The sequence below is a fragment of the Corvus hawaiiensis genome, chromosome 3 (assembly GCF_020740725.1).
Source record: "Corvus hawaiiensis isolate bCorHaw1 chromosome 3, bCorHaw1.pri.cur, whole genome shotgun sequence".
Taxonomy (NCBI): Eukaryota; Metazoa; Chordata; class Aves; order Passeriformes; family Corvidae; genus Corvus; species Corvus hawaiiensis.
This window is the reverse complement of record NC_063215.1, coordinates 113,889,777-113,901,763: the sequence shown is the minus strand read 5'-3', so window position 1 is coordinate 113,901,763 and position 11,987 is coordinate 113,889,777. Positions and strand designations below refer to the sequence as shown.

Genomic DNA, 11,987 nt, shown 5'->3' with positions numbered 1-11,987 from the left:
TCAAAATTCTGTAGCTTTTAACTTGATGACATTTAAATAGAGTGATTAACAGACCTTTACTTTGTTACTTGCAATGTACACATTTAACACTGCAGGTCAGATAAACCAGATAAAACATAAATTAACACCTTATCGACAGGTTTACACCACCAGAGCATCTGGTCCTCCCTGAATAAATTTGTACTGTAGACAGGAATCCAGTACGAGTCTTCTTTTAAATTCAAGTGGGAAAACATTAATATTCAAATTTTTCACTTGACTTAACTATAGTTTTTCTTGAACAGGTTCTCCAAATCCAAAGTGACACAAAATACTTACCTCTAGGAGTCCTATTTGCTTTTGCCTTTCCACAACCAGCATTCACCATGTGGTGCGATGGAGATTTGCTTGGCGCACCAGTAGTTCTTCAGGAAAGACAACTGCAGGAAATGGGTTTATCTGTGCAGCAGATAAAGCAGTTTGCCATTTTTTGGCCTGCTAGAAGTGGCACACAGGAAATAATGTTCTACAGTTACGCAAAATCATTTTTCTAAAGACTCTGAGGCATTAATTCTTTATCATACTTCATTGCAATGAGGTAGGAAGGGGAACAGGCCAAGAAAGGAGGAGAAACAGAATAGTCACTGGCTTTGAAGTGGTATTTAGGGTCATTTATCATCCCAAATTTTTGCCTCTGAAGCACTCATATGGGCCTCAGAGCAAGACGGCCAAATGCACTTACCGATCTCCCATAAACCTGCCGCCAACACCAAACTCCAGTTACTCAGCTCACCATAGGAACTCAGCAAGCATCCAATTTCCACTTTCTGATTTGGGAAGCACAAGCAAAGCCAAATAGCAGAATGAAGAAGGAAGGGAAGACACAGACTTGTGGTCATGGGGAGGAAATGTGCACAGAGAGCCCTGGGAGAGCGTGGAGAGGTGTAATACAGGCACTAGGCAGAGCAAGGATCACGAGGCTGGGTCCCTGTTAGTGATCAAGCACAGGCAAAGTTAGTGCTCCAGTGCATGAGGGAGTCCAGGAACATCCAAGACCCAGAGAAAAAGAACAGTTTGATAATCAAAGAGGTTTGATAGGAATGCTTAGCTTCCCAATCAAAGGTATTGAGATACCTAAGTCAGCTAGAGTCAGATAGTGTCAGACTTATTCAAAGGCAATAAATCCTACCCTGCTGATAATAGGGCTTAAAAATCTTACCCAAACTTTTGTTTTCCCTGAAATGAATCAAAATAATAAAAATACTCTCAAAATTTCAATCATCCATTCTAATATTTTCTTTCTTTTTCTTTTTTGATTTTAATTAGAGATGCTTATTGTGGCAGACTATGCTTAGTAATGGAATCCAGTTATCTTTATACATCATCATAGAATCATAGAAGGGCCTGGTTTGGAAGGGACCTTAAAAGTCCTCTAGTTCCAATGCCCCTGCCACAGGCAGGGACACCTTCCACTAGATCAGGTTTCTCACAGCCCCATCCAGCCTGGCCTCAAACATCTCCAGTGAAGAGGCTGCCCACAGCTTCTCTGGACAACTTGTGCCTGTGCCTCACCACCCTTATAGTCAAGAATTTCTTCCTAATATCTAATAAAAACAACTTAAGGCCATTCCCACTATCCCTGCATGCCCTTGTCCCTCTCCAGGCTTCCTGCTGGCTCCCTGTAGGTATGGGAAGGGGTTCTAGAAGGTCTTCCCAGGCCACCAGATTTGTCAGGCATGATTTGCCTTTAGTGAAGGCATACTAGCAGTCACCAATTACCGCATTATTTACCATAAGCCTTAGCACAGTTTCCAAAATGACCTGCTCCATAATCTTGCCAGGCACTGAGGCAAGACTGACTGGCCTGTAGTTCCCTGGGTCTTCTTCATTTCCCTTTTTAAAAATGAGGGTTATGTTTCCCCTTTTCAAGTCAGTGGGAACTTCACCAGAGTGCCATCACTTCTTAAATATGATGGATAGTGCCCTTAGCCACTTCCTTGGCCAGTTCCCCCAGGACCATGAATGTATCATATTAAATGTAAAACACTACTGTTCCTGTAATTTAGGTCATGAAATAAAAATGCCACCAGTGTTGTTACTTTAGGTTTTAATAATAATTTTCTATGACATTAAGTATTTTGATTACCACAACTTACCAGCAGTCAATGATGTCAACTCAGAAAAAAATGCTTCACACTCTGAACAAATGGCACACAAAACTTACTTTTCATTATGCATTTTAATAACTGGGAGTAATTCAATTCTGATTTTTATACAACCAATTATACATTAGCATGTATACATACTCAATTCCAGTCATAGTGTATACATATTTTTGGATCTGCAGCAATATAAAATGAGTTCTACTTGTATATACATGTGCAAGTCTGAATAAGTCCTGAGTCATTTTAAAGTACTATTATTTAAATCCTGCAAATTTTAACTGATGCAAATAAACATCAGATTTTACAACTATTGTGAAGAAGGTATTTAAAAAACAATATATAGCACTTTGCATCAGCTTTATGCATAGCTATTTCTGTACAGTGCAGAGTTTCTATTTACAGTCTGAATGATTATGAAATCTGAAAAGATGCTGACCATGTTCTTCAGTAACTACTGCTTCCTTTGCTTCTTTATTAATGGTGGGTGATTTGTTCATTTGTTTGGTGTTCAAACAACCAAGCGTGGAAGACTTTGAGAGGCTTTAAATTATATTCTTCCTGCTGCATGTATTTTTGTAAGCATTCAGGTTACCCAGGCCCTTTAATTCTTCTGAGAAAAACTATACAGTTATACAGTGAAATAGTTAAACTGTGTATCTGGAAGGGAAAGAAAATGAAACAACAGTGGAGTATGAGCATTACCTTAAACATGTTACTTCTATAAAGAAACAAAAGAGGAACTGTTCTTAAGGAACAGCTTGGACAGAAACCAAAAGGCTGCTTAGAAACCCTCTGTCAGCCTGACACAGTGCCATGGTAAACATGAGATGCTCTGCAACGGCCAGAACAAATTATCTGAGCAAATGGGAAGGAAGCACTGCTGCCAAGGAGGGGATCCAAGCTCATCACAAGAGTCAGAATCTTTGTACAGTATTTAACAGAACAACTTACACAAAAATGTCTGTATACCTCATGCCAGGAGAATGCAAGCACTAACTTGAGAGCTGGTGAAGGACACATGATAGTGTGGGGGTGTAGCTGTCTCTAATTGGTGCTTGTTTGGATGCAACTTTCCAGGTATGGAGGAGACACTTTTTTTTCTTTTCCTTATTCCTCTCGCACAAAAGTGAAGGCATCGCTCCAACCATACTCCTCCAGCATAAGGATCCTGGCATAAAACTTAGCTGGTCCCATGGCTGCTGTAGTCAAAAACACCTTTCCTGAAGAAGGGTGAGAATTCACAGATGGTGTATTTTGACAACGTTAGCCCCACTTTATCAATGTGCAGTGGAGATGATGGAGACTTCAGCATTGCAGAGAAAAAGCTCCTGAGGTATTTCTGTGGAATGAAACGTAAAATGTCATAAGGTTTACTTTATCAAATTGACTACAATGACTTTGACAAATTAAATGAACAGCAAAAGCCCCAAAAAGATCTCCATGGGCTGTGAATAGTCCTTTCAATAACCCTCAGCATTTAAATCCATTTATAAAACAGTCTACTGAAATGTCTGTATTAGGCTCAGGAAAAGCAGAAAAGAAGTATTTTCCACTTCCTTCCTACATCCAGCTTAGCAACTCTTTTATTCTGTGGTTGTGTGGTGTGATGCTTCCTGGTTTATTCTGCAGTCATGTAATGCTTTCTGCTAATCATGACATGCTGATACGGTTGTCTAGCATTACCAAACACTACAGCAGGTGCAAACCTCAAATCCATTCTGCAGGACATTCACTACATATGGACACAAAAGGACTTAAAAAATCTTTCCCTCATGAAGCTTCCACAATCCTTGCATTGAATGGGATTTGTTTTGATGAAGGCTATCTGCAGAAAGATTTGCATGAATTCTGTATTATGTCAGAACCTACCAGCATCTTTTCACTGAGCTGCCCTTAAAATTTCTTTTCCTTTTTTTTTTTTAAAGTCTTACAAATGAGAAGCATGTGGCAGATGCTTCCCTTCCCTTCCCTTCCCTTCCCTAGTTAATATTCACCAACTACTGTGCAACTTGCAGTCACATTTGTACCTAGAGAAATTGGGGGATGTACATTAACACAGTTAGTTTTCACAAACCTGACAAAGCTTCCATCATATGTGGGTTCATTTATCATGACTTAGTAACTAAAAACTTTTGAACAAACGCTCTAGGTAAAAGATTTGATCTGACAGATGCTAAAAATACATCCAGTGTCACCCAAACACCTGCAAGGGAAATCTCATCTGGAGCACAAACTCCTTTTCTGTACTACAGACTGATTACAGACAGATACCTTTCAAATCATTCACTAGTCTTGGATTACATGGGAAATATATTTGCAAGACAGAGAAGCACTTTCTCCTCTGAAGAACACAAGATTTAGTTATTTGAATGCAGTGGCTTTGGGGTCATGGAAGTGGTTTGTTCAGGAAACTGTCCTAATTATTCAGTCATTTCTGAAGAAGAATTCCTCCAAACTGTAACAACCTGCTATGTATTTAAGAAACCAGCTGTTTTAGTATCACAGAAAGAAGGAAAACAAACAAAGAGAGCAAACAAAAAAAAGCAGCTGCAACAAAAACTATTCTCTTGGCAGAAATGGTGAAATTTTCTATTTTATTCAGATCTGCCAAAAGTTGTATTAATGTTCATGAAAAAGTTCATTACAAAAATGCCTTCAAGATGAACTCCAATAAACTAAGATGTAATTCAAAGTGAGAAACAGATGTCGTTATCAACATTTTTCATAGTTAGTTCTCAAACAAGGATTCTTTACAAAAAGTCCCAAACCAGTAATGCCTGAAGGATGAATATGGTAGAAAATCAAATGTAGAACATGGCATTCTGTTAGAGTTTTAGCACTGTGCTGAAAAACTACTGCAGTAACTCCAGTTTATGACTACCAAAGGCTCAAAGGTACCAAAATATCTCACTGGACACATCATAAGACCTACTGCATTCACCTTGGTATGTATAGCCAGATAATTGACTGTCATGTCTTTTCTGTAAAGCCATTACTCATTGTTTTGGCATGATAGTTCTAATGGCAAAGTAAAAAATCTCTCTGCTCTAAGTATACACTAGAAACAGCAGGTACACTTCTTTTCCACATCTGTGCTCCAGAGCTGATGAGTGAATATCACAGTTTCTTTGAACATGAAAAAGATCCTTGGGAAAATGGCAACATGCAGACCCTACCACATAATAATGGAATTGATTTTGTATGACGGTTTCCTGCCATAAGGCTTGACATTATGTGCTCTTCAACAACCACCTCTGAACAAATCAGCCCTCTTATAAAACCCAGATCTGCATTTGCCTTGTTTGCAATGCTGATATGTTAATATAGCCCAGAGCTGCTGTGCCCTTGACACAAAGAAACTGTTGCTTCTTTAAAGTACAGGCTGCTCTGCCCAAAGACGCTGGCTGGGATTGTTCCCTTGTAGTAAGGAAACAGTGACTAATGGCAGAAGTGCTCACATCACAAGCATCGATCAAAGAGCTGTGGCAGAGTACTACAGGAGAAGGTTGTTCTGTCCTGTTGGCTGCAATGGACAGTAAAGTGTAAGAAAGTGACAGGAGAAAACGAAGAGTGCTCCCTACTAATGAACGGAAAGATGCTTCCCAAATTTAGATGTGACAAGGAGAGGATGAGGGTCCCAGCAAGCTGGAAGAGGGGCAGGAGCACATCAACACCAAATGCCAGAAAGGACAAAAAGGTCTTTACAGATCCAGAAGGGATTCCGCATGCATTTCGTTGCAGCCCAGGAGGCCACTGCAAGCAGCTGGAGTAGGAGCAAGGCTGGATGAAAGGATCTCCTCTGCCAGCACTCAGTGGGCAGGAGGAGAGCTGTTTTCAAATCTTTTGTATTAAAATCCATTTCCAGCAGCAGATACAATTTTTCTCTATTTACAGAACTGTTTTGATGTGTCCTTGAAAAAAAATTTCTTAGCAGAGACTGGCAAGCTCAGGATACCTTCATAGGTCCAAATTTTATACAAATTAATGACATTATTTCCTACTGACAGCAACATTGGCCCTGGCATGCAAAGCACTGTGTTACAGCTACTAGGTTTGCATGATTATCTAGGAAAGAAAAAACTAGTTAACTGCCAAAATATTCCAACACGCTTGGTTTTATTACTCATTTTTGTTTGTTAAGACTCTGGCCATTTGTTCTGGATTATTTAGTCTGGTAAATCAGTGTTCTTCCAAATGCACTTTGGAGTTTCATTTCACTAATAGCATTTGACCTGCTATGCTGCTGGTTTGCTGGAAAATATCCTAATGATACGTTTGTAAACGTCTCGGTGTGAGGGCACAGGACCCTGGCACTGTAACAGAGATGTAAAATGGGCAACTTACACATCAATCATGTTGGTTGTTCTGGCTAAACACACTCAGGAACACCAGTTAGAGACTGGAAATACTCTTCGCATGTACAAAACAAAGATAGAAAGACAGGTTAAAAAAATAATCCAAAATAGGAAAAGCAGTGGTGTTTGCCTTCTCTGAAAGCAATACAACCTTCACGCCCTGTAACTTAAAATTTATGACAGCTGTACCTGAAAGTTTTAACTTTGCAAATGAAACAAAACTGGAGGAAGTGGTATGAGGCCCAAAGGTTCTTCTTTCTTTACCTAGTCTGAGTTTTCCTTCTCTTTTAATTATGTGAATAGCAAAATGGAAACCATTTAAAATGCTTAAAAATGCTTAAAAATCATTTTAATAGGGTTCACCTTTTTAGCAGTAGGCCAGCATTCATCTTATGCTTAATTCATCAGCACAACAAAGTCATTCTAATGATTTTTGCACTACTTTGTGATGTGGGGACTTCATAATTTTATACATTTTAATGTAAAGCCATAACTTAATTTAAAGTTATTAAAGTTATTACAATCAAAAATCTTTTCTGAAATTTTAAAGCTTTCTTATCATCCTTTCAATTGTGGCATATTAAAGAGGAATTCAGTTCAGTGACATTGTTCTCCTAATCCATTACTAATAGTGATAGCCTCAGAGACCAATAGCAGAGCTTAGCAAGAACTGGATTTTTTCATTAAAATTTGGTGTGTTTAAAAACTCATCAACTCTGGTACTTTCAGAAACGAAAACACTTTGAGCTTTTGCTTTCATACTGCTATTTCTAGCAATTTCCTCAAAAAAGTCAGTGCTTAAAATACTTAAGAAGTTATGTTTTAAAATCAGCATTAGAAATACCACCTGCTAATATATGCCAGAGCTGAAAGCACCAGAAAGCTTAATAAGATAAACCTTACAAGGCTTTGGGGACTTTTTGAGACAATAGCTTCTCTTCTTTGAGACAATACCACCTTTTCAACATCTACATGTTAATTTGACAGTCAAAAGCTTTACCACAAGATCACAAAAGGTCACTGGTGACAGAGGCGGGACTAATTAACTTGCTCATCTAACTTCTAACATAGGCTCCTCTCTCCCTCTAATATAGATGCTAGTTCCTCTCAGCACCAATCACATAATTATTCCATTGACTAGTGTTAAGTGCTGCAGGCTTTAAATCAGATCTTGATTTGAATTATTCACACACCAAAGCATACACAGGTATCACAGCTCTTTTCTAGAGGATATGAATCCGATTACCAAAAAAACCCTCAAAACCAGACAGATTGAAGCATATTCCCTGACTCTAAAAAATCACATTATGTTGTAATTAAGTATTTGCAAAGTCAGATCTCCCCAAGAAAGACTCTACCCCAAAGCAAGCAGACAGGCACATGATTCACTTCCAATCTGTGATCACAAAAACAAGGATCTGTTGCTGCCTGTTTTGAGCTTCCCATCCCCCCTCCCAAAGACATGTGCTCCGAGTTCCTTTGTTCCAAGCCGGGCAAAGCCAAATGTAACTCAGACTCTTCAGCAGTGTCTGATTGGCCGCTCACCCCGGGTCCGCCCCCAGTCATCCCCTTGCCCCTTCTCCGAATAAAAAGATGGTCGAGGGGAGGCAAAGGCCCTCTCTCAGCTCAGCTACCTTCCTGTAAACATCTCTGGTCGTCTGTCTCATTTGAAGGCTTCTAACTGCAGGGAATTGAGCGAGCAGGGAGCTATATTTCTCCCTCTTTGCTTCTGCTGATAGTATTTGCTTTGCAGCTGATTCAGGTACCGATTTTAGAGCTACTAAAGTGCTAGATTGCCCGTGCTACCTCTCAAGGCTGCTCAAGGCTTTCTAAGGCATTGAAATACAAGCGCTAGCCGGTATAAAGCTGAATAGATACCTTTACAAGGATCTGTGTAAAAGACAAGGCATGTAAAAGGAGCCTGCTGGAATGCAGAAATGGGAAGGCGTGTCCTTCTGCATTTGTCTCCTAAAAAATTGTTGGGCACCTGTAAAGGAAAATCAACATTTGGAGATCCTTCTCCAGATTAACCAACTTTCTCTCTTTTGGACACTTCAATTGATGAGTTGAAAAGAAAAAAATTACTTCCAAGGTGGTTTTTCAAAATATGAAATACTGCAGAAGTGCCAGCTATTGTCTCTAACTACATCCTACAGACAAAAATAAGGCTGGGCTGAAATGGCACTGACAAGTGGTGGTGTCCCACAGAGACTTCAGGTTGGCGAAAGGCCCTGCCTAAGGAGATGCTTTATATAGAATTTGACAAGAAAATATACAAGTTACCAAGAAAAATAGGATCCAAACTTCTCATTGGATTTGCTTCTTCCTTGTGGTTTTGTGGGTTGTTTTTTTTGTTGTTTTTTTTTTTTTTTTTTTTTTTTGCTTTTTTGAGGGGTTTTTACTGGCAAAAAAGAATTAAGACACTCTACAGGGAAGTAAGTTAGGATTGGAATGCAGAAGATGGGAACTCTTAGGAAAAGGGCTGCAAGCTAAGCCAGCTCTGCTTCATCCAGGACATGCACCACATCTCAATCACCACCCAGGACTGGATTATCTGGGTTAGGTATGGAAGACAAGGACAGCCATTAGCCACAGCATAGAAAATTCATTTAGAAACTGAGTCCCAAGGGAGCAAGTTTTCTCATGCAAAATATTCTGACACTAAATGCCAAAGCACATTCAAGTTGTCCAAACTGAAGTGTTTTGGAGGCAGTGATCCCAGCAGGCTTCTCCTACAGTCTGCAAGTATAGCTCTGCAGGTCACAGGTCAGTTCACCACAGTTAAGCTTCCCTCTTATGTCTTCCACTCAAACCATCTACCCTTCCCTCCGGGACTACCTAAGGCTAAACTGGGTGTTGGAGGTTAGGATTCTTCCTTTTTTTTTTATTTCTCCCAGGGAATTTTTCTCCTATTTGTTGCTTAAGAGATGGGAACGATGATACTTAAGAGACAAAAGACGTGGCCAGGATGGGGAGGACGGGGGAAGGGGTGCAGTTGGCTGCAGTCTTTTAGCTGGGGGGCTTTCTCTTAGGAAGGGCAGAGATGCTTCGAGACTTGGCTGGGGGCCAAGGGCTGGGTTCAGCTCTTGCTTTCTCTCTCTGGGATTGGAGGAGAGACAGTTGTGGTCTTGGTGCTGGACTGCAGCTGCGGGGAGAATTTGCTGCTACTATGGAGTTTTGCCCTTTTACTGCTTCTCCTTACTGTGGGTGAGCCTCTCTTCACAAGAGCGGTCATTGAACTGAGACCTTTTCAATACCCAATCTCACTGGGAGGAACCTTCACTATGTGCTTGGGTGCCTCAGGAGAAACCCGGGACCCTGACCCCCTCCCCCTCTCCCCCTCTCCAGAGGGAGCATCTCACAGCTGTTTGCAGGAGCCCGGCTGCCACTGCCCAGCCCCGCTGTTTTCTGCCTCTGCTTCGGGTTTGTTTTTTTTTTTTTTTTGCTACACTTTAACTCGACACCCCATGTCCGCCCGAACACCTGCTGCTCCTGCCACCCCTTCGGGGTTATTGCTACACTTCATTTGCCACCCCAGCTCAGCTAACCTCTGCTGTTCCAGCTGGCCGAGGTTACTGCTACAGTCCAGCTCACCACCTGGAGTGGCACTGAGACCGGCTGCTCCCCGTGCGTTTTGCAAAGGGAGCCACCTCCCCTTTTCCCTGTCGCCTCAGTCGCCATTGTCATGTGGAGAGGAGGCTGAGCTCGCACCCCCTGCAGCTGCGGAGGAATCATTGCACCCGCCCTTCCCGGCTGGGAGCCACCAGCGCCGCTGCCGGCTGTGAGCGGAACTGCACCGAAGGGGAAACTCACAACTGAGAAGGCTGGTGCTGGGTTTCTGGTTTTGTTTGTTGTTGCTGCTGTCATTGTTTGTTTGCCTTCTTATGTATACCTTACTATATACTATATACTATATTTTTTTTTTCCTAGTAAAGAACTGTTACTCTTTTCCCATATCTTTGCCTGAAAGCCCCTTGATTTCAAAGTTAGAATAATTTGGAGAGAAGGGGTTCATATTCCCCATTCCAGGAAGGTTCCTGCCTTCCTTGGCAGACACCTGGCTTTTAAACCAAGACACTGGGCCAACAGGACTGAGTAATTGCTAGCTTAATGCTCTGATAGGTCTCCCCATAGTTTCAGATCCATTTCTGGATTTATTAAATTTGAGCAAGCAGGGAAAGAATTTGCAGATAGCAGGACTATAGAATATGCGGTACCAGTGCTTTGGAGGACAGCAGTCCAAAAGGATGGGGGACTGTACCAGACTACAACTAATATCTTCACTTCCACCAATTCCAAATTTAGATCAATTCTCCTGATGCCATGAAGATTTTTTTGCCTTTTCTTTTATACCCCTGTTATATCTTTTTTACAACTTCTGTATTCTTAGTGCTTTTTCTCTACATTCTTGGACTTGTTTGTCAAGCTAAGAGACTAAACATTTTAGAAGCTTCCTAGCTAGGGATCAGTGTGCCCCAGACCCCAAGGTCCTCTCCAGAACATATTCTGTAAACTAAGATAGAACCATCCAGGGGAAGGCTCCTTGGGGAGGGGGGCTCACTTGAGCCTCTCATTGGGGAATCTTTGATAGATATGCTAATTAGTAAAACCTATAATGTTATACACAACCTTTCGGAGGGGGTATTCGGCGGGGTGCATTTCAATGCACATGACCTGGACGTGTGCGCCTATGGATCCTTAAAATAAATACCAAGGTAAAATCCCTTTTGCCCTTCTAACCGTGTATGACTCCTGATTTTAAGACCAAGAAAAGGCATCACTCCACTCACCAGATATAACTTGCTCAGAAACATTTTGGTCTTTTGTGGCTGTTTTCTTTTTCTAATAAAGAAAACATGAAGCTTCAATTTTTTTCCCCAACACCATGGCATATATTGCAAGATATTATAAAGCAGATTTGAGTAAAGTACGTGAGCAGAACAGCATGTGATATTCAGTATCCGAAGTGGTATTTCAGGCCCCTCAGAAGTACCTAATGTCACCTGTGGATCTGAACACATTAATCTCCTGCACATATCCTTAGGTCATTTTGTGCAGTTGTGATTTCAGAGCAATGGAAAAAAGACTTACTGCCTGGGAGACTACCTGGTGCCTAAAGTATCTTATTTCTGTAGAAAAACTTGGGAGAGAAAACTTCTATAATTATGACAGGAACACCTGGCCCATTATCTTTTGCTGAAAGACCAGAATGGCTGGGTTCTCCTCACAAAATACCCTGCAGAATTAGACACTGTCAAACCTGTGCAAAGCTTCCTTGAGTAGCAAAAGCTGACAACTGCCTCCAGAACATGTCTGTCCCTGGTGCCAGAGACCTTGCTCAAGCTGCGGACAATTTGTGTATACACTTTTTAGGAGAATAAAGACAGATCCACATGTTCGAAAATGGCAAGTCACCACTGCAATAGTCACATTGATGCCGGATGATTTTTTGCCTTTTTTCTTTTATATATTCTCTGCATTCTTTACA

General features: G+C 41.0%; 1 protein-coding gene across 8 annotated transcripts in view; it reads right to left on the bottom strand.

Moving 5' to 3' along the window:
* Nucleotides 1–2,199: 2,199 nt before the first annotated feature.
* KIF16B (kinesin family member 16B) overlaps nucleotides 2,200–11,987 on the bottom strand; it is a 160,442-nt gene continuing 150,654 nt past the window's right edge. For 6 of the 8 annotated variants that reach the window (XM_048296072.1, XM_048296066.1, XM_048296067.1 and 3 more), the window contains one exon: nucleotides 2,200–3,483. In XM_048296072.1, the coding sequence (XP_048152029.1) occupies nucleotides 3,325–3,483 (159 nt within the window). In that variant the 3' untranslated portion in view covers nucleotides 2,200–3,324. The remainder of the gene's footprint in view (nucleotides 3,484–11,987) is intronic. The other 2 variants (XR_007201972.1, XR_007201973.1) reach the window with 2 other exon arrangements.